Genomic DNA, 24,133 nt, shown 5'->3' with positions numbered 1-24,133 from the left:
CACAGCCCACTGCTGGACATAAGCCTCCACAAGTTCACGCTAAAAATAGCGTGAACTCATGTGTTTTGCTTATAATCACCACGCTGGGCAAGTGGGGTGGTGACCGCAGGGCTTACTTTGTCTCTGCTGCCCGTCTTCGGCCTGTGGGTTCCTAGTGTCTTACTTTTTATAATCTAAAAGAAATGTTCCATTCCCATAGCGTAAAAACAAAAATTTATACAATAAAAGATTTTTAAATTGCATAAATGACTCCCTAAGTTTAACTTTATCAAATATTTATAGTTTTGATGATTATTAAATATTAAAAAATTAATGATCATCAAAATCAATGTCATTTCAACGTTTTAACAATTATTTAGGAATTAAACATTTGTTATAGGTACCTAGACAAAGCTTAATGAAGGTGAAGGATTTGTAGGTATAAAGACAGCGAAACGTAATACATACATAAATGACTCATTCAGTTAATGATGTGATCATCTAAACTTATTTATTCATAGCTTACCCATTTATTTAATTACGTGTAAGAGAGTTTTTCTATAAATATACATAATAGTTACATATAGTAAGTGTAAAAAATTATTGAACAATAATTTCAAAGCCATCTTTAATTTAATTTTAAACTTCGAATTAATATTTAATAATGTGCTTAGTAGAAAGTAAATTTATAGAATTGAAATGATGAAAACTTTAAAGGAAATATTCCAAGGGTTCTCAGAGCTCTTCGTGGGCTACCCTCTTCAGTAGGACTGATCCAAAGAAACTCGCTAAGTTGCACTCCAATATGAGACATTGTAATAATTGGATAAATACTTCGGAATGTCAACCGCATTATTGAACTTAAATACAAACTTGATATAAATTTAAGATATTTGAAACGAAAATTTTTTATACCATTATTTAACATGTAGATACTAATGGCTTATTTATCGCTCGAATGATAACGACGCCACAGATAGATGACTTGTAAGTAAATCATTGCTACAAAGATCTTAGAACGCTATTGATACAAGAAATTTTATTTCGTCCCTTGTAAGAAGTAGGTACACCTGTATCCCGAGACATATAAAAAGCGTCCTTGGGACTATTGTTGATTCGAGGGTTTGCGCGCCAAGTGGCTGCCAAAATCGGCGCACGCGGCGATGCGCGGGAAACGAAGCGTCAGTCGTACGGAGTCGGCAAGCGCGCGCGCACGCCGCCGTGTTATAGGTTAGAATTGGCGCGGTTTCGCTGGCCAGGTGCATTCGCCGCCCCCGCTCGCACGCCGCGCTCCGTCCCTCTCTCGCTACCTGACAGCTGTTTTCTCTCGGGAGATTATTAGTCAGATGTTTCTGTGAACCAGTCGGTGCTCACCTGACGCGATACGATGGCAGCGGGCGGACGTACACCCAAGCAAAGGAGGTTCGACATGTCTTCGAGTATGGCTCTGAGAACAGCTAATACTCCTAGAAGGAGACGAGGAAGCTGCAAGTGTTTATTCGGAGCTCCGGATAGAGATGAGACGATGCGTCTGATGGCGGAACAATACGCGAGAGATCGAAAGCGGTTCATCAGACGATTCAACTTTGATGTCGAAACAGAATGTGCTTACAAAGGTAACAAGTTAGAATCACCTGTAAAGTTTTGTGAGGAGGATAAGGAAAACGGAAGTCCTAGAACGGGAGCTGAGGCGTTAGCGTGCGTTGAGAACACTGATCTGAGGATGCTGGGATCGCCTTCGAAACGAAGCGCCGGCAGTTCACCAAGAACCCCTACAAGAACCCCTCGGACTCCAAAGACACCTCGTGCAGCACGGACACCGAGAACCCCACGCACACCGGCGTCTAGGAGACAGTTACAAATGACAGGTCAGTACCGATACTAAAATAATTTTATAGGTATTATTTATAGAATCAGTACGTACCTAGCTAGTATTTAAAAAGTTTTCAGCTCTGTTCCTTTCACTGAATATTATAACTTACGCATTAATCACATGCTATTATTGTTATCGTACTTTATAGTTACGGCTTTATGCCATTATTATACCTGTATAATTTTAATTTTTTACATACAATGTATGTGATAAAGTGCAACCAGTAAATACTCAGACAAATAAAACCCAGATGGATTGTTCCCGCGGTTAACTCCGCTTCATTAGTATTCATATTGGCGTCTTCGTATATCTCGAAGCTGATCGGCCTATTGTCAGTTTATGAGGTCACATTAGGTTAAACATGGCTGCCGTGTGTATTATTTGATATATAATTATCAATCGTTTGTACCTACTTATGAAATGAGATTTTCATCCCATGTGTAACACAAAAGTAATATCGGTTTTAGTTAACAGATATGAAATTAAAAATACTTTATCAGTGACATTCCACACCTTATCAGTAGTATTCGGAATAAATGTAATAATCTTTAAAGTAATAATTGAACAAATTGTCAGGGTCAAAGGTTCGGTTCCCCCAGTCAACTGAGCGTAAAGAAACAGACGAAAGTTTACGCTCAGCTGCATGAGAAAAACAAAATGGTGTTTGATGTGAAACCTGATGTTTTTAGACAAAAAAAAAAATATTCTACACCTGCATCAAGTATATACTTAGTAAAAACATTTAAATACCAATTTTAAAGTAGTAAGTAGTTTATTAGTAGTAAAGTACCTACATCAAAATTAAATATTTATTTTAAAATAATGTTTATTATTCAAATTACCATAAATCTAACGAAATTCCTCTTAATGAAATCCATAAATTTCTGAAGGCCTACTCATTTAAATACATAATGCTTCATTTGACTACATAATGGGTTAATAAAAATTAATAATAATAATAAATGTGTTTTTGATTTCGCTTGTCTACTAATTTTAACGAATTTAATAAAAACAGAGCGAAAGTTATTTATTCTAAGTGTAAAATAAAGATAACTCAGATAAAGAAAAAATATATCATCTGACATTTTTTTTTTGTGAATTTCTTTAAAATATTCCACAGACTATATGGTACGCCAAAAACAAAATCACAGCTATTGATTTATTAGCCAAACTTAGTATAAGAATAACGTCAGGTCTAGTCTAAATCCAGCTCATAATACGGATATCAAGAGCCAAGTTCAATGATCTCAGGCAGATATGCATCTGTGGATAGCATTTAAATAAATCTAAGGACTTGGTTACCTGCTGTTTGCGCAAGTGCACCGAAGACGAGTGAACTTGCGTAAATAATGATAATAATCATTTTACTTTACGTTCACGGACGCTTTTCTTCGCGAACGGATTATAATCTACACCATGACACTTCCAAAAAGTCTATTGTAATCCATTTATCTAAAGGGAATCAAGATTTTAAAGCTATTCATGTAGACAACGTTTTTTATATCGTCTTGTTTTTCTATATTAATATAAAGATAATTGTTTTAAATTTCTTTTTGTATTTTTAGAACGTTTGTAATCACTACATAGTATAAAACAAAGTCGCTTCCTGCTGTCTGTATGCTTAGATCTTGTAAACTACGCAACGGATTTTGATGCAGTTATCTTTATTAAATAGAGTGATTCCAGAGGAAGGTTTATAAGTATAATACGTGCATAACATAGTAGAAGAACACTGATAGTTTTTGCACCCGTACGAAGCCAGGGCGGGTCGCTAGTAATCAATAAAAATATCTGATCTAAATCAAATTTAGTAAACAGATCCATAAATAGCTACGTGGCAGTTGGTAAAAATAAATGATTATTTAACCTTATCAGGAAGGAAGTAGCTCTTCCTTAATTTCTTTAGGCTTATTTAAATACAGTATCGTATTATATATGCGAGCCATGAACGTCCAAATCCGACTCATGGTTCATCATCATGGTCAGGTCATCGCTCCGTTACGTCATGTTACTCCACACCATTACGTTTTTTGTTCGACCTTCTAACTCCCAAACCTTTCTTGCGTCTGGTAAAAACTTTTTCCCTCGCTTATCGCTTTAATTACTTACTTTCTAGTTGATGGACTGCATTTTAAAGTTTGTTATAAGTGTGGTGATGGCTGTGACAAAAAAGTCCCATAGATCAGGAGGGTATCATTACTCGAGTCTAATGATAGATTCCTCACAAGTTATGGCCTCGGTTAGTGAACTCCTGTGTGAGTTTAACGCGGCATTTTCTATGACATTTGGTTGAAGCAATTTTTGTGATATTGTGATATCATACAGTCAACATACTAGGTAACTTTGTAACAGAAGCAACATCAGCTTAAAATCCTACGCCTAATACACTAGGATTTATTTTTGATCTATCTTAGCTACTCCAGTAATACCTGAATGTCTCATGCCTGTTCTTGATTTCACATTCCTGTCAGAAAATTTCAAGGATTGTTTAAAATATCTTCATGCTGGTTTCCTATTTCCAGTGCAGCGTAAATAATGTTATATAATGGTCTATTCGGTGATTCGAGAGCGTGCAGCGAGGTCGATGGACCGCAGCGAGACGAATGAGGCATCCCCGCTCTCGTGTCTTGGGTCTAGCTTGAGCTTTACTAAGTTACAGATTTAATACTTAAATATTTGTTGTTTTTTATACTTGTTCAAGTTTATATGCTGTTCGAACTAAATATGTGTATATATATAGTATGTAATACATATATACATTGTGCATTTGTATATATAGGATATCTTGGCGTTGTTGTTGCTCTTAACGCATCGGTGAATTTTTAGGAAGTATTACTTGCCTAATTATATATTGGTTTTCATTTTAAGATATATGGTGTACAAAATTAAATTTTAGCTGTCATAATGACAGCTTTGTGTCTAAAAATTGTAAGTGAAATATTAAAAGTATTAATAGTTAATTCAGGTAAAAAAGTTTGAAAAGTATCATGCTTAGTAATAACAAAAACAAGCCTCATTATATTCCAAACTATTAAACAAAATCCTGTTATAATATAATAATAATTTTGCTACCGAATCGCGCGCTAATATTTGTTACAATAATTATTTTTAGCCGAATTTTTATTAGTCAGTATTCTAAATTGTCTTTTGTACATTGAACCCGTTTCTTAAAGTTGCACAATAAGTTTCTCCATATTATCATCACAAAAAAGTCTCTTTGAGTCTCAGCAACTAACGTGCCGGATAAACATTATCAGAAACTAGTAAAGAAGCCTTAAACTACCTCCTTCTTTTATATTAAAGCGTACTTTTTTTTATTTATCTTCATCTTCATCTAGTAGTAACGAGATCGTAATACAGCTCAATTTACTACGTGACTGAAACGGGCAAGACCGTGTGATATTATTACTGTTTTACTTCACTTAGTGAGTTTATAACATATAAGTTATTTTTATAAGGGCTTTACTTTTTTCGTGTTTTGTTTATATTATACTACAAACTAATTTTGCGCCGCGGCTTCGTACGGGTGAAGTTAACTGTTTTGACAATTTTATTTTATAAACGCTTAAACGTTTTACACTCAACTGGCCCCAGTTGGATTTTCTCCTGTGTTGGTGGGTCTGGAAACACACACAATACACAAGCACAAACGCCCAGACCACTATAAATATCTATATATATATCGATTCATATCGATTCAGCCTGTAATATCCCACTGCTGGACTTCGACCTCTCCCCATGTAGGAGAAGGATCAGAGCTTAATCCACCACGCTGCTCCAATGCGTCGCGGATATTTTTCCTACTATGAGTAAAGATCGCTATCAGGTATGAAATAATTGTACAAATCAAATATCAATCCCGAGCGGGAATCGAACCCGCAAACCGTCAGTGTTTTAGGCGGCTACTAGCACCTCTACACCAGAGTGGTTATTTTATTGGAAATATATTTTTAATACAGTTGCTCAAAAAGTGGCGCATTGCAGGGACGTATAGCGTTCGGAGTGTGGGCTATTACATACTCGTGCTTTTTTTTTACCTTTCCCGAACTCGTGCGTTCTCTTTCTAACTGTCAAAATAATGTCTATTAAAAAGAAAAACCAACCATAAAGTTTTTACTAAAAACATTAATAGAAGTTTTTATGATTCATGCAAATACGTATATTTCTAAAAAAAGGCTACTAATTTGTTTCAATATCAGATTTAATTATTTGATTGAATGAGTTTGGTTAGGTTTCATTTCATTTCATCTCATTAAATTTCATTTTCATTTCATATCAATAAAAAACTTCTACTGAAGACTTGGCTGTATGGGCATAGTTCCCTTTGCCTACCAGAATGGGTGAAGAAAAAAAACTCTGCTTATATTCTACGGTTGGCGCCATTTTTTCGCAACTGTATTAAAAATAGTCGTTCAGTACACGTGCGGAACCGTCATTGCAACTTGTTCCGACTGTCAACCCTCGCCTTCGGTTGCGCCTCGGCTCGGGTAGACATTTATCGGAACTCTTTGCAATGACAGCCTTTCCACACTTATAATGAAATATACTATTGACACCCTAGGTACTTTAAGCTATGCTAAGCTACAACAAAAATGGACGTACAGATAGTACAAAATTATTTATATACCTACTCGATTTCTGAGAATTTCAGAGAGCTGCGGGTGAAATCACGTGACAGCTTGTATTTTATACGATAATATTTGTATATCATTTTAAAATTGGGACGTTTATACAATTATTGTTATCACTTACATTTATAACCTACATTTTGATAAAATGTAGACAAAAAGACGACAGGCGGTAGAGTCACCATTAAAGACCATATAAAATATTTTTAATTATTTATTATTAACGGTCAAATAAAAGATTTGTTAAAATAGGCTTCAACGGCGCTTTCGAATTGTCACTTTTGTTTTTTACTTTTCAAAGTATCTGTTAGTATATAATAAAATTATATTTATTATAATAAATCCGATCAAAACTAATATAATTCTTATAATTTAACGTTTATATAAATATGCAAATCTCAATCGAAAGTTATGGAACTTAACACAAAAATAGCTTAAATATCCAGGCAAACTAAGACTGTCCCCGTCGTGTCATTATTCAGATAAATGCACTAGTGTAGTTTTTGATTGTGCTTATCATAAGTCTTGATTTTGGGGTAAATTTAATAAATTTACCGTTTTATTAAAAACTAATGTAATATTATTTATATTATCTCATTATCTATACTAATATTATCAAGCTAAAAAGTTTGTTTATTTGTTTGTCTGAACGTGCTAATCTCAAGAACTGCTGGTTCGAATTAAAAATAATATTTGTGGGTGCAGCTGGAATTGTTATAAAGCTTAATAATTTATATATATGTAAATATATCCTCGATTAAAAATTATACCATGGTCACCATAACTGCCAATTGGATAATATTGATCGTGGTGCTAAACCAATATTTGATTGATAAGGATAGTGGGTCGGATTCCGATGGATACAAATAAAGGCAGGGCCACTTGACACCGATCACCTTGCTGAAATGGTACATGTCAATATAAATATATTTTTTCTTGTAGTATTATAAGTGTTTAATCTTTAGTCAGTCGTGTGTGTATATATTTAAATATATATATATATATATATATATATATATATATATATATATATATATATATATATATATATATATATGCTAATGATGCTATATGATGCTAAACCGCCATCTATCAGGATTTTATAGAACTAACCGATGTATTAATACACATTTAATTTGCAAAAACAAATTTTTAGATCAATAATTGAGATAAAAACTACCCTATCTCCCAGGTTGGACTAAATTACAGATGCTTACAACATTGGATAAAAATTGGTTTAGTAGTTTCAGAGTTTATCGCTAATATACATCGTGACATGAAATTTTTATTTATATAAGATAGTTTTGACAACAGAACCTTGATAATGCTCAAAATTATAATTTAAATTAATTATAATTAGTCGAATTTCGACCACTAGTTAAAAAAAATTTAGTCAAACATATTGCATGAAATATAGCACAATAAAAACACAATCGCTCAGACTGTGACAGACATAATTATGTAAAGAGTATGCTAATGTCTTTAGCTTTCCGCCCTTGGCTTTGCCCGATGTAGCTTCTTCGATTTTGGCTATTACGTTTTATATTGTAAAAAATATAGCCTATGTCACTCAGTGATAACGGTATATTCTCGTCGTAAAAGAGTTATCAAAATCGGTCCAGAAGTTTTTGATAATTTTTTTTTTGTGTCTTACGGCAAGTGCCTGTCGTGTGACGTCATTCAAATTAGAGTGACATTTGAGGAGTAATTTTTGAGTTATACTTAATAATGCGCATTTGGTTTTTTTTATTAATATATTTTTTTTTAATTTTGATATGTAAATTACACGTCCTTATCTAAAATAGAAAAATATCGATATCTTCTAAACAGTCATACGTTGTTTTAAAAATGGTAAGCTCGAAATATAAATATTTTTTGCGTTCAATAATTATAGTATGTATAGGGCCAACAAAAACTGTTATGACTCATTTAGGCACAGGTTCAATCCTGTGTGCATGAGTCATGACGGTCAGGTGTGGTCATTGGTCATAACGAGCTAATGACGTAATTATTATTCAATAAATATATAGAATAATGTATTTTTTTTTTTTCAAAATATATATTTACTAGTTGTCTTCGGTGGCTTCACCCGCCTTAGTTTTGTTTACAAAACAAACCTACGAAGTTGTCTGCATTTCATTAGTAGTTAGTAACCTCATTTTAGGCCTGTTTTTTGCGATAAAAGATAGCCTATTAAAGAGCAAAGCAAATGTACCAAAATTCATGACTATCCATTGGTCTAGCCGTGAAAGCGTAGTAGACAGACAGAGTCACTTTTGTAAGTATTAGTACAGATAACTTTACACCAAGACAGAGTCACTTTTGTAAGTATTAGTGCAGATAACTTTAAACAACACATTTTAATTTGCATCGCCAAGATAAAATTTTTAAAAACTGCATTAAATTTTAAAATGAAAATTTCGTCTGGTAACAAAAGAAAAATTGGCAGTTATATATAACTGAATAGAAGTATAATATAATAGAAGTGAAAACTTTGAACTTTTAGTATTAAAATTTGAAATTTCATGAAGAATATTGGTGACCAAATTCTAAAAAGCGTATAACGCGCGAAGCGGCCGCTGCGCGTGCGCCAGTCATAAGCATGTCGGTGACGTGAACCCATGAGATTTTCCCCTACCAAAAAGTACCCAATACGACTAAAGAAGTTTTTACTTCAAAAAAATGTTTAAATAATTCTGACATTAGTAGGTCTAATAATGGCCTATATGATTAGTTTTTTTTAAACTTTAAAAAAAGAGTGCTGTGACCGTTGCGTCAACGCGTCGTCAAATTTTGTAATAAGATTCAAGATCTTAGAACCTACCCATAGGTGATCATTACTTTTACTTGTGATATTAAAACTTGTTCATGTTTTATCCAAAGAATCGGTATTTCAAATCAACGGGAAAATGCTGTCAGCATTCTTGGCACCATTCCACGCGGACATGATTTTATACTGCAATTATTTATAAATATTAATTATTTTTTAAGTTTTGCGTTAGTATGTATCTGTTGTATGTATATATATACGTATGAAATAATATATGAGTATTTTATTTATTATAATCTATGCTAATATTATAAAACTGAAAAGTTTGTTTGTTTAAACGAGAGAACTCCCAAGAATACTACTGGTTCGAATTGAAAAATTATGGTTATGTTGGTTAGGCTTAAAAATTTACCGAGAAAGGCTATAGGGTATTTTTTCCTCAAATTAATGCATGTGAAACCGCGTGACACAGCTAGTCATTAAATAAAATACACACATTTTTTTGTCTTCTAGATACGATTTTATTTTAAAAACATATATTTCCACAAATAATTTAATTGTGTACTTTTTTTATAAGCTCAATGTCTGCACCCAATAATATAGACGTAGACAGACAGGTCGCTTCCTCGTATTGTTCTATTGTTTCCTTGACATCGACTCCTTGGTCTATTATTATTGAAAAGTTTCGGTATAAGATATATTCAATATAACATTGCGCCAAAAAACAAAGGTATTAAGTATATTAAGTATTTATAAAAATGTACTTTTAACAATATTTTACGAACGTGAAAAAATTGGCTTTATAAAAGTTTTATGAACGTTCAGAAACGTATAATATTTTAAGTACGTTCAAAAATGTACTTTTAACAGATTTTTAGTCAAGTTCAGAAGCGATCACTTAACAAACTTTTCTAAATGTTTGGAATCGTACTTTCGATGGTATTTTACGAATGTCCAAGAAGATAGACACTTTTACGATAGTTCAGAAACATACTTTTAGCAAACTTTTATGTACTGTCAGAAATTTATTTTAACAAATTTTTACGGACGCTCAGAAAAGTATTTTTAACAAACTTTAACGAACATTCAGAAATACAATTTAGGCAAAGTTTATATATGGTCAAGGCGTATTTTTTCAAATTATTATTAGTTGTAATATATGCAATATACTGGAAAAATATTACCCTCCTTATAAGACAGATGTACAAAAATATATACTTGTTACAATATTTATGTAAATAAAAGCATAAAACACCAGTTTTACTTACTCTGTTCATAACGAATGCAACGGTATGGAACCGAGTAAGAATAAAAATAATTAAAATTCGTTGTGATGTCATCCGCAACGATCAAGGGCCGTGACGGTAGGGCCGTGGTCTATGGGAATATAAATAGCACTATCAAATCTAGAATAAAGAAGAATTACTGTTTTCCTTTTTGTACTATATATTTGTTACGTTTATATAGGTATAGTACGAGTATGTAAGCAATTGTAATATTATGTGTATAAAAACTTTTAAAGCAATTCCTTCTTTGTAAATAATTTAATTTAAATTTAATTGTCAACAACACAGCAAGAAGGATGCATGCACTAACTGATCATTTGACACCTCTTTAATGGCGAACCTCCGTCCTGGGTTAAAGAGGATTGACCTTTCATTTCGACTTTATTTTTTTTTAAACACGTTTTCGTTACTCTGTTGCACACAGCGTATAGAATTGTAATGTAAGTATTCTAAATTTAAATTTCGACATCGGATGTGGACGTTTAAGATTTTCGAACAGATTAGCATAACACCGAATTATTATTTTTTAAATTGAGAACATTCTCAGAAATTTTTATTAATCTATCACGAAATTGAATAAATTTTTGAAATATTCCAATTTTAAAAATATTTTCACGCTAAGCCTTTAATAAAAATGTATGCTACAAATATGTACTTTAAACTAATATTCATAAAGTCGAAAACAGCACGGATTAAAATGATATAAAAGGATATAATATGATATGCGGAATAATGTAGTAGCATTATCGGCCATTTTGTTTCATCTGACAGTTTGCCATCCATTACCGTCTGTTGACTGATAAGTTACATGTCATGCCTTTTAAAGTAAGCAATGAAAAGCTGATTATAAATTGAATAAATATATTTGGCTGAATTGAAGTATTGCAATAGCCTTACGTGTGGTTTCACCATTGTAATAAGAATCTCAGATTGCCAGAATTTTGCTAAAGGTTTAGTAGGTATTTTATTTTTTGTTTATATAACACTTATTAATTTACTGTCTAATTACGAATTTCGATACTTTATTTTAAATACAGGATTTCATTATCTACCTTATGTTTAAAATAAGCTTTGGAGACATAAATATTATTACCAAATTTTCACTAGTAATATAATAATAATAGTAATCTCTTTATTTTACACCATTAAATATTACCATAATTTTATACACATATTGTATCAAATGCACAATGAATATAATACTTAATTAATTTAGCATGAAAAATTAATTAACTAAATAATACATTGACATATTTTCAGCGAAGTTGCAATATTTATTATACAGCTATGCATTGGTTGAACGACCGCCTGTGCCCTGATAACGATTAGACTTATCCGATAACAAACAAAACTATGCGTATTTTCTATGTGGGTTACTATGAAACACTGATGTGAGAAAAAATACCCATAGATATATATTCTTAATAATTTTTTGTTTAAGTATCAAATTTGTAGTTAAATGCAAAGTACGTCGATACTCTATATAATATATATATATAATTTATTTTTTTGGAATGTTTATTGTATGTAAAATTTTCATTTAAACGTATGTCATATAAAATGCAACAAAAAACTACGAAACATAATATCTAATATAACTAATATACCTACTCCATTATTTATAGGAGATCATAGTATACTGTAAATAAGGTTTGATACAAGCTTCAGAACTAAATATGTAAATACTTTTTGACTGTTCATTAAGAGACTTTATTATTATTACTTTTTGTTAATTGTTTTTTTTTTAATGCTTAAGAAGTAAATACTTTTTATGACATTTTGTAACTGCATTGCAAATTTGTGTATTAAGGCTCGTTGAAAATCGATAAGTAAAATTATTCAGCCTATATATTTGATGATTAACGTTTTGTGAAGCGACGTTTGGCGTACCGAAATCAGTCAGTCAGCTCAGCCTATTGCAGTCCACTGCTGGACATAGGCCTCCCCAAGTTCGCGCCAGACATCCCGGTTTTCCGCAATCCTCATCCAACCTACACTAGATTATTGACTTTGATTTAATAGGTTAAATCTAAAATACCAAACTACATTTACATCTTATTACACGATCACTTGTATGTGTGGACACGTATAAATCTATTTAAATTCTTTATATCCGAGAGTTCTTTAACCCATAACGGTACCAAAGCGAGAATGTTGGTAAACAAACTTCGATATTTTGCTTTCTTTTAAAAAATACATCTACGTTTTTTAATCTATACATGCACATATTTAGTTTTTTCAATATACGCGCTTAATATCCCACTGCTGGGCATAGGCCTCTTTTCCCATGTAGGAGAAGGATCAGAGCTTAATCCACCTCACTGCTCCGATGCAGGTTGGCGGATAAAAAAATTATACTTTTTTTATATTAAGAGTATATTAATAATAAAGATATGTGGATTTAGTGACTGCTGTGTTTCTTCGTGTGTGTGTCTTTCGTGTGATCTTCCTAATTTTTAACCGACTTCCAAAAAAGGAGGAGGTTCTCAATTCGACTGTATTTTTTTTTTTTTTTTTATGTATGTTACATCAGAACTTTTGACTGGGTGGAGCGATTTCGACAAATTTTCTTTTAATCGAAAGGTGGCGTGTGCCAATTGGTCCCATTTAAATTTATTTGAGATCTAACAACTACTTTTCGAGCTATATCTAATAATGCGTTTTTACTTGACGCTTTTTTCGTCGACCTACGTTGTATTATACCGCATAACTTTCTACTGGATGTACCGGTTTTGATAATTCTTTTTCTGTTGGAAAGGAGATATCCCAAGTTTAGTACCATGATAAGGAAACCAGGATCTGATGATGGGATCCTAGAGAAATCGAGGGAAACTCTTGAAAATCCGCAATAACTTTTTACTAGGTGTACCGATTTTGATAATTCTTTTTTTGTTGAAAAGAAAATATCCCTAATTTAGTACCATGATAAGAAAACCAGGATCGGATGATGAGATCCTAGAGAAATCGAGGGAACTTCTTGAAAATCTGCAATAACTTTTTATTAGGTGTACCGATTTTAATAATTTTTAATTTAATCGAAAGCTGATGTTTGTTATGTGGTCACATATAAATTTCATTGAGATCTGATAACTACTTTTTGAGTAATCTTTGATAACGCGCAGTTACTTGAGTATTTTTTCGTCGATCTACGTTGTATTACTCGTCGATGTAATTGAAGTCGGTTTTTTTTCGTTTGCGAGCAAACACAATTATGTAATAACCATTCTTTTTTTAATGGGTAACTATGGAGTCTTTTGCTGATTCTTCTATATATAGATATAGAATCTACATTCCAAATCGGTGATAGCTTAAATTTTAACTAAGTATAACTTATGAATCACAACAAATATAATTTTATTGGTAACATGACGACTCAAAAGCTCATTATAATTTTATATACTTGTATACCTTATCATTATACCGTAATTTCAAAACGTATGCACCGATTTTGATGTATGGTAAAACCGGGAGAGATGCTGCAGTGGGATAGATGCCTCATGTTCTAAAAACCTAACATCCCGAACTCACAAATAAAAATTAATCACATAAGTAGGAGTCGAAGTCACCCCGTACCTCAGATGTCCACAGATATTCGTGTGGCAAGGACGCGTTTGGATCGTGTGTGTAATTTTCTCCGTGGCGAAATTTACAAACACGTCAAAGTTTTAAAGGTTAGTATTTAAGGTTGTATAATTTTATAAATAGTAATAAATTCCGTTATATTTTTTATCACGTCTATATACTGGGTCATTGAGTCTGCATATAGTTGTAAATAGATGCTATTTTGTTTATAATTTATTTAAAAAATACGTGGGCATCTATCCCAATCACAAAGGATAGTTGCCCTGATTTTTTGAGGTATAGGTGCCCTTAGTTCACGTTGCCCTTCATTCACCATATACAGAGTAAGTTTATATGTATATTTTTTTTGTGTCTGTTATATTTATTACGTATATTTATGTTTGAATGTTTTACTGATTCTAGCAGAACTATGCCACGAAAATATAAAAGAAAGGAAGAAATGCGAGCTCGAGTATGTTCTTGGACTATAGAAAACCTACAGTCAGCTTTCGATGAGAAAGTATGATTGTGCAATGTGCATGTTGACACTTGATATGAATATTTTAGACCACCAATTAAGAATTTATACTTTTGTTGAATAAATGCTTGCAAAATTTAATTAAATTTATATATATATATATAGTAATCTGTGTGATATAAAAATTATATTCTAATTATAACAATTAAAAGATATAAAAAAACACAAAAAATGTTCATTGCTATGGCCCATAAGTTGGGTCATACCCCTAAGTTGTAGGGGGGGATTAAGGGGGTTAATAAGAAATATGGCAAAACAACGTTTGCGGGGTCAGCTAGTCACTCAATAAAATATTCTAATAAACTTGTAACTCATCGAAGAATAGTCCGAACTTAGCCGAACGTAGAACGTAGGTACGTTAGTAACCGACGAGGATCTAACGCTTGGTTACATACGTAGTACATCGCTAGTTACGTAACATTCTTTCATTTTGTATTTGAGATTTTATATTTTAATTTAAAAATAAAAGAATATGTTTAAATTAAAATATACTTAATTAAATTAAAGAAAAATAGTTTTGTTTAGTTACAATGAAAGTAAAACGTAGAGTATTATGACACGATCTGGGACTACGATAACCATTTCGGTGTAGTGGGCGTGTAAGTGCCTAAGCATCGGCGTACGCGGGTTCCATCCCCGTTCGGGATTGATATTTGTATTTGCACTAATATTTGTTTCCGGCCCGGGTTTCTGTCCAAGTGTTTTTGCTCACCGTGCATCGGAGAGCTCATAAAATGTCGGTTAAAATAAAAATAAAATTATTCGAATAGGATTTAAATCATCACTTTATAAATCAAAATTCTAATTAGCGTTAAAGGTGAAACTACCACCAATTCGGAATGTAGATTGTGCATAAGTATATAAGTCTCGGAAAGAAACTCCGCTGTTACTCTTTTAAATAAACTATGTTTAATATAAATTTTGTAATATCTTGCATGAAATACAGCGAAATCCAAGATTGAATTTCCATTCTTCAACAAATTGTCAAAAGCGATACTTGCGTCGCTGAAACATGAAAACGTAACAGACATACAGAGGTACCTACATTCGCAATTGTATTGAATTTAGAACGTATTGGCACGTCAGCTTAATGGGCGTAAGCATATTACCTAGGCTTATAGGACGCTGCGTTGGTGCAACGGTCACAGTTATGAATTGTGACTGTTGCGCTGGCGGTTGCGGGTTCGATCCCCGCACATGACAAACATTTATATTGGCCATACAGGTGTTTGCCGTGGTCTGGGTGTTTGTGCAGTCCTTGTCGGTCTCCCCACCGTGCCTCGGAAAGCACGTTAAGCCGTCGGTCCCGGTTGTTATCATGTACACCTGATAGCGATTGTTGCCCATGTTTCTTGTAGACAATCGATGTTTTAGGAGTAGCCTAACCTAACATTTGGTTTTGGTTTTTCGTTTACACGGTTTAAAGGGCATCTATCCTACTCACTATTGTCATGGTGAGGCAACTATCCATAAGGGTAGGCATCTATCCTCAAAAAAAAGGGTTCACGAAAAGCTAATTTCTGCTTAATCCGCATTGGCTAGGTTGAAAAAAAATAGTCATAATTCAACATAAAGGATTGAGCTAGTTACATTAATAAAAATTATTCGTATAAAAATGATATTTTTAAAATTAGGTGGCTATTTCAAAAAGTGAGGCATCTATCCCGGTTTTACCCTAATTATTTCGTTATAATAGTTTACAAAATAATATTTGAAATCCTATTTTTAAAATATAAAGTTGAAACAACAACGCGTTGAAAGAAACTGCATATAGAAATGTATTTAAAATTTAAAAAAAATATTTTTTTATAAAGGCATGATATATGTACATACCAAAGTTGAACCGTGTCTGTACGTGAAGATATTACAAATGTCAATCGAACTAAATACATACATTTCATAGCAATGTTATAGACAATATTGGAATTTTTATTAGCTTTAACGTATTATTAAAATGTAAAAAAATATACGAACATAGGAAACATTACTACTGCAACAATACAACTTTATTTAAAGTTACGTTTATGTGACACTTGTAAATAAATAATATTAGAAAATTTAATACCAAAAGAAAACCGAATTCAATTAACATTTTATTTATTTAACTAGGTCGGCAAACAAGCGCACGGCTCACATGATGGTAAGCGACCACCGTAGCTTATAGACGCCTGCAACACCTGAAGCATGACGTGCGTTGCCGACTCTATCCTCAATTCTGAAACTCCACTTAGTTTTTTTTAACCGACTTCAAAAAAGGAGGAGGTTTTCTGAAGTCGATCAAAAAAGAAAAAAGCTGCTTGGTTTCGTAGGACAAGAGACGGAACGAAGTTCCTTATTATAAAATTCATATTAATCTCAAGTTCTATTCGAGATCTACAGAAAATAATTATACGGGTATACATTTTTATTATGATTTTTTATTGATAAAAAAAACACTACTTTACAAAATTATATTAACACCTTTATTTTATTTACAGTGATTTATAAAAATATATAATAATTATCGAATGATATAATAATAATAGTAAACTGCAATAATATTAACAGTAATCACTAGACATACTACATTAGACACTATAAAGTTATCATACAAGACTATACATAAAAATCTTAAGCTTTTATTTAACGTTACGGACGTCTTTAGCTGGCTACAACAACACCCCATAAGGAACTTCGTTCCAAAAAGCTCCTGGGGGGGATTGGGGATTGGGTCGGCAACGCGCTTGTGATGCTTCTGGTGTTGCAGGCGTCTATAAGCTAAGGTAATCTCTTACCATCAGGTAAGCTGTACGCTTGTTTGCCGACCTAGTGATATAAAAAAAAGAACAATCAATAATTTTTATGATATTATATACAAAATATTACATATATATTGATATATATACAAAAAATATTTAATACTTATATAATTTGCCATTTTTTTTCACTGTCCAATTTTTTTTAATTGACTTTTTACTATATATTACTTTACTACTTATTACTTTTTAAAAACATAAACCATCTTTTATTATCAGAAACAATAAACTTAGGAATGACTTATCGAAAAAAGGACAAAAAAGGTTTAATCTCGTTAAGGTTTCACACTTGGCTTTTAATATTGAAAAAGGAAGATTTAAAGGCGAGAGTATAAATATTTTATGGTTTCTGTTTAAATATAAAACCCTTGTTATAACCTGAACGCAGCCTTCATACACATACAAGTTATAAGTTTGGAGGGATTTTTGTTCAAAGTTGTCATGCAAAAAGTATTGAAGCGGTTGCAATGATATTTTGTTCATATTATAATGTGCTATAGATAAACCCGGAATAAAACCTAACTTTTCAATGAAATGGGGATTTTTACAATTTATAGAATAATTAAAATAAATAAATATCTATAACATGTGACACGTGTGTGTACACGGTCGTCTGTCAACTTAACGCTTGTGTTACTAACAGCGGACTTAGCCACATCTTTTTATTCGATAAACATAGAATAGCTCTTTGACAAATAATAATATAGGCATGTTTTTTCATCATACTTTTTAATTTCATTTTTCTTATTAGAGGCAAAACTAAATTCTGTAATTCTGGTTATGGCTGTTTTTTAAATTGTATTTAATATTGCAAAACATGTAACATGCCTATTTTATTTTATTTCAAACTAGCTGCCCGGACAAACTTCGTTCTGTCAAAAGTTAATCGTAAAAATTAAATATTTTGACACTTTTTATAGTTTTTTTTTTTTTTTTTTTTTTTTTGTATTAAGATCTTCCGTGGGCCTTAAGGAACATAGAAAAAATAAATTAGCCGAATTGGCCGAGCCATTCTCTATATATGCGCTTAGCAACATTCATTTATATAGCTGTTGCTTTTTCAGTAAACAAATAAACGAAAAATCTAAATTATTATTAAAAGGAATAGGTATTTAAGGAAATTTAAAACTTTTTTAGAGTGATAATCTCATAATTATCATATATTAATTGTAATTAATTATGAGAGTATCTATTTTAAAAATTGAATTTAATGTTTAAAGACGCTAAAGATAATCAATATACATATTAAGACTAGATTTTCATTAAAGGACCTAGGTATCATACGAGTATCACTAACGTCGTATTTCTTTCTATACTTATCACTTAAAATGACATTTATGAATAATGCTCCGCGTTATAAGTTATAACTAGATGTTTTATACCCTGTAAATATGTCAATAACCAGCGTCTAAAACGGTTTTTTTTTTTAGTGGTAGCATAAGTTTTCGGTTTCATTTTTAAATAGCACCTATTATACACGAACATAAAAACATACTTATCACTATATATATATATACATGCATGCTAATATAGCATGCTGCGTAAAAATAATTCTTGTTAAAAATAGTTTTTGGTAGCATTAGCCTTTGGTTTTATTTTAAATACACACACTCACACACATACGTAAAGTACACACACATTCACACGTTAATATAGCATGCAACAGCTTAAGGCTCTCATTAAATCACAATCGTAATTTATAAAATGATTTGTGGTTTAACATCGCTCAACGCTTCTCGGAAGGCGAGTTAACCCTTCTCAGAATCTAACTTACTCTAAATTTAATGTAATGTATCCGAATTTAATTCGATATTTAATTTATTACGATATGTAGTCACGATTTGTACTTACCTACAAACTTTTGTTTTAATTTTATATCAAAATGAAAAAGTAAAAGGTAAAAGTCATACAGCCTTGTTCACTACAAAAACTTACTTGAATTTGTCTATGGATATGTTATCATAGAAACGTGACTCTTTATCTCTTTTATTCTATTACAGATTAAAAGTAATTAATGCTAGAATTTAATTAACATTTTTAACCTTTTTCAATAAGGAAATGTTTTTTTTAAATTAAGGAAACTAACAAAACCACTTGAAACTGCCACAAAAAGAAAAATGTGAATTAAAAAAAAAACTCAACAGGATATTATCTTCCAATAAATCGATTCCATTTTCTAAAATTAAATTAAACACAAAAAGGGTTTTTTAAACGACTTCAATTTTCGTATTCAATCTGTATTTCTCGGGTTCAATCTATATTTTTTTTTAATGTTTGTAACCTCATAACTTTTTATTCAGACTGATATAGTTGATCCTTTTTAACCGACTTCCAAAAAATGAGGAGGTTCTCAATTCGACTGTATTTTTTTTAAATGTATGTTACCTCAGAACTTTTGACTGGGTAGACCGTTTTTTTAATTTTCTTAAATCGAAAGTTGTTGCATGTCATATGGTCCCATTTAAATTTAATCGTGATCTGATGACTACTTTTTGAGTTATATCTAATAGTGCGTAGTTACTAGACTATTTTTTCAGCTACCTGCGACGAATTACTTGTCGATGTAATTGAAATCGGTTTTTTTAGTTCGTGGACAAATACAATTAATATAATACAGCATTAAAATACATTGAGCAGATAACGAATATGTAGAACGAAAGATTTCGAAATACAAATAAAAAACTCGGTAAACCACATTGTGCCTTCGAAAAAAACCTTATTTCTACCAACAATGTTACTGCGTAACTCAGGTAGCGGGGCTCAATAAAATACGCTCATGTATCTTAATATTTTTTTTTCTTAACTTTTTTACGGCCTGTCAGACACCGGGCCTCGAAGCAGGTTTTATTCTGTCTCGCTCTAAGGAGTTAGATTATTTGTTCGTTTAATCAAATAGGTTTTTTAATTGTTTTCTTTTGTTTTAAGTGAATACTATGGGTAATCTTTATATTTACACTTTTGATTTTTTTTTTAAATATTTTGAGTTATATTTAACGACGATAAATGATCTAACTACAAAATTATTTCATTACTTTTTTTAAATATCACTGTATAATGCTAAAACGTAACAATTTTTTCTTACTTGTGGACTATTATTATCCCTGTCTTATATAGTATTTACCCTATATTCTATTATTAACGTAATTGAAGCAGCATTACAATTTACAAATTAAAAAAAAAACAAAAGCAGCAAGTATACTTAACACGAAAAAACATACTCGAACATGAACCGACTGACCTGCTGATATAGGTATTTTTTATGATTGTACACATAAATAATATATATATGACACCCAGACTAGAGCCAGAGATCCCATACCCGTCGGAACAGAAAATACTCCAAACTGCGTCAACGTGGACTAGGCGAGAAAGTAGACGAGACGGCCCTATACATTTTTTTTAAATAATAAACCCCTTTTTTATAAAATATGGTTGGCAAACAAGCGTACGGCTCATTTGGTTGTAAGCGATTACCGTGGCCTATAGACGCCTGCAACACTACAAGCATCGCAAGGGCGTTGCCGATCCTACCCCCATTCCCCCCAGGAGCTCTGGCCACCTTACCACAGAAACAGGACACTGCTTTAAAGCAGTATTATTTAGCTGTGATCTTTTGTAAGGTCGAGGTATTTTCCCGGTCGGACTTCTCCAGATTTTAAGCTCGATATTTTTTGCTGTACCCTATTTTCATAGATCATAACTAAGTATGAGAATTTTGTCTGCATTTGTCCATGCATTTATGAGGTTTATAAGCTTTTTTCCATAGAGGAGTAAAATCGAAGCACAACATAGTATTTGAAATGCAATAAGCATGCGTGGGGTTCGTATTCGCTTTGAGACGCCGACGGTCTTATGTATCTTATCAGAGATCTACGTTTGATTCGCACGTATTGTTGATATGTGATCCTGCGTGGGTATCGGAGCGTAATGCTTTCATAACACACGCTCAAACTGTGAGAACAATCACTTTTTTAACATGATTCTTTGGTACTGTACCTACACTAGGTGATATACATAAAATTTAGAATGTTGTTTTTAAATCGTGGACTATTTATAATTATTTTTAATTTCAGAATCGGGGGTAGCTTCACTTTTATCGATAATTAAAATTTTAATTTATAAGATGACGATCTGAAGACGTGCTTTTGAAGAATATTTAAATAAAGTTACCAGAAACCCAAAAACAAAATGTCAGATGTTTATGTTTTATGCAATTAATCGACAGATTGCGATCGCAGTTGTAAAATTTTACGATGTAAACTTTATTGACATTTATTATTATTTATGCAGTTGTGAAGTTTTTTTAAATAATAATTTTCGTATTCGAGATCGTAATTAGGTTTTTAAGTTTATGCAGACTGACTGAGAAATTAATTAAGAGTATTTTTTATTTTAACTGAGGTAGGGCACAGCAGGAATTTCCTGCTCAAAATATGGAACAGCCCGACTGGGGTAGTACCTCGACCTTACAGAAGATCACAGCAAAATAATACTGTTTTCAAGCAGTATTGTGATCCTGTTGGTGAGTAAGGTGACCAGAGCTCCTGGGGGGGATTGGGGATTGGGTCGGCAACGCGCTTGCGATGCTTCTGGTGTTGCAGGCGTCTATAAGCTACGGTAATCGCTTACCATCAGGTGAGCCGTACGCTTGTTTGCCGACCTAGTGACATAAAAAAAAACATATTTTTAAAGTCCAATAAAGTATTAAATAAAAAAATAACAAATAATAAATATTTTTTTGACATCTAGTTTCGCCATCTAGTGTCGAATGGCCATACTGCTTGCATTTTGTTTTGAGTTGAAAAATAAATTAAAATAAAGTAATGAAATACGGCCTAAAATTTCAAATTGTTGATATGTGATCTCTCATCTTGTTTTTTTCGAAATGGCTAATGCCATTTTTTTAGTGAACGTGAAATTGACTTCATTACAACTATGGTATTTTGTGTAGGTACCTGATTTTGTGAAATACAAGAAGAAAAGAAATACATGGACAGACTGACAGAAAATTATAAATATAATTGTTTTAGCTTCTAGTGTTCTCAAAAAGATCCGTTATTTATCTATGATTATCGCTATTTATCATCTATGATTATATATGATATTATTTACACATTATTACTCATGTAAAAACAAAAGTCTGTGAGAATTTTCTTATACATATAAGGTAACTGCAAATTATTACAGAGACTTTTTGTGCGAAAAATTAAATCTCAAGTAATTTAACCCAACATTTGTTTCATTGACAAATTCAATTCGCCAGAAAAAATATACTAGTTTTACAAATTCATATTTATACGATAAATTATAAAATTTATTTTCGTAAACTTCCATATTTTGTAAGAAATAATACTATATATTCATATGTGTTAATGTTCTTTTTCATTCTTTTCAGATTACTGGACGTTAAGAAAGCATGCTGAGTTAGCGTCGAGTGACAAAGAAAATTAAATTAAAAGAATAAATAATATCCTAAAATATTTAGATTGTAAGACATATCAAGTTCTAAATTAATAGAGAGAACCAATTTATTAAATATTTAATATAATTAGTTTAGTATAGATTTTAGGCGATTTCAAACCACATGCACTATGTGGTTATGAGTAAAAAGTTTTTAACAATTAAAAAAATGATGAATTGTATTTAAAAAAAATAACGCATTCTTAAATATTAGGCATAAAATTAAAAAAAAATTAAACTAAAATACGTAGTTTAGAGGCTAATGTACTAATTTGGAATGTGGAAAATTATAAATATATGATTTTTTAGTTGAATTTCTATGTATTTGAATAACACAGAAATAAATATGAAATAAAAAAAATTGTCCATTAGATTTAAAACAATAATTAAGTTTTCTTTATGTAGAATCTAGTCTGTGATCTCTGCAATAATTTTTTTTAACTTCTCATATAAAATAGGCGTAAGTCCAAAAGCCTGTGAACACATATTAAAGCTTCCTAATGTTTAGTTTTAAGTTTTTTTTTTTAAATAATACACAGATAAAAAATACATTATCTGTGAATTAATGTAATTGAAATATTTCATTTGTTTTTTTTATTGTTATAATAAAAATTATCATTTAATATATTTTAGTGTAATTAACCATACGTGCCTTAGGCAATAAACCACCGAATATTTTTGTTATAAATATAAAAGTGGATATTTGCATATATTGTCTATTTCTCGGGCTGCCATAGATTAAAAACATTTTTAATGTTGTCAAATAATGGCAAAATTTTTATAATGATATTTTTAATCTATGGTCTATGAAGGTTTTATATCATGTAATAATAATATCTGAATGTCATTGTATAAGGCAAAATGTCTACCAAATGTTTATCGAATTAAGTATACCTAACAAATAATATTTCTTATAAAATAACTGAATGTTGTAATACGCTTTTTAAAAAATAATAAATCTTTTTTTTGGAATAGTTTTTATTTGTTTTACTCTCGCCTATATTTAGATGAAACAGTTTTTTTTTGTAACCTATCCAAATGAAATGTCAAGGTAAATAGGAAATAGTCAAAGACACGTGACTAGTATTAAATGAGAAGATAAGTTTAGTTTAAAAAAAAGTAAAAAATATTATGAGGGTGATGAAGAAAAGGCTTTTGTAGAACATATTAGCTCGTTCAAATTGAAATAACATATAATAAAGACTTAAAAAGTTTTCATTAAAATACGTATCAAAATACCGTT

The 24,133-nt window shown here is 31.5% G+C and overlaps 1 protein-coding gene across 1 annotated transcript; it reads left to right on the top strand.

Annotated features, from left to right (window-relative positions):
• The first annotated feature begins 1,169 nt into the window (after positions 1-1,169).
• LOC123662629 lies at positions 1,170-23,848 on the top strand. Its single transcript, XM_045597444.1, has 2 exons — positions 1,170-1,847; positions 22,826-23,848. Exons 1-2 carry the CDS (start codon positions 1,367-1,369, stop codon positions 22,879-22,881), a joined length of 537 nt encoding a protein of 178 aa, XP_045453400.1. The 5' UTR covers positions 1,170-1,366; the 3' UTR covers positions 22,882-23,848.
• Positions 23,849-24,133: the final 285 nt, after the last annotated feature.

This window comes from Melitaea cinxia, chromosome 19 (assembly GCF_905220565.1).
Source record: "Melitaea cinxia chromosome 19, ilMelCinx1.1, whole genome shotgun sequence".
Lineage (NCBI taxonomy): Eukaryota > Metazoa > Arthropoda > Insecta > Lepidoptera > Nymphalidae > Melitaea > Melitaea cinxia.
This window is presented reverse-complemented; position numbering and strand designations above follow the sequence as displayed.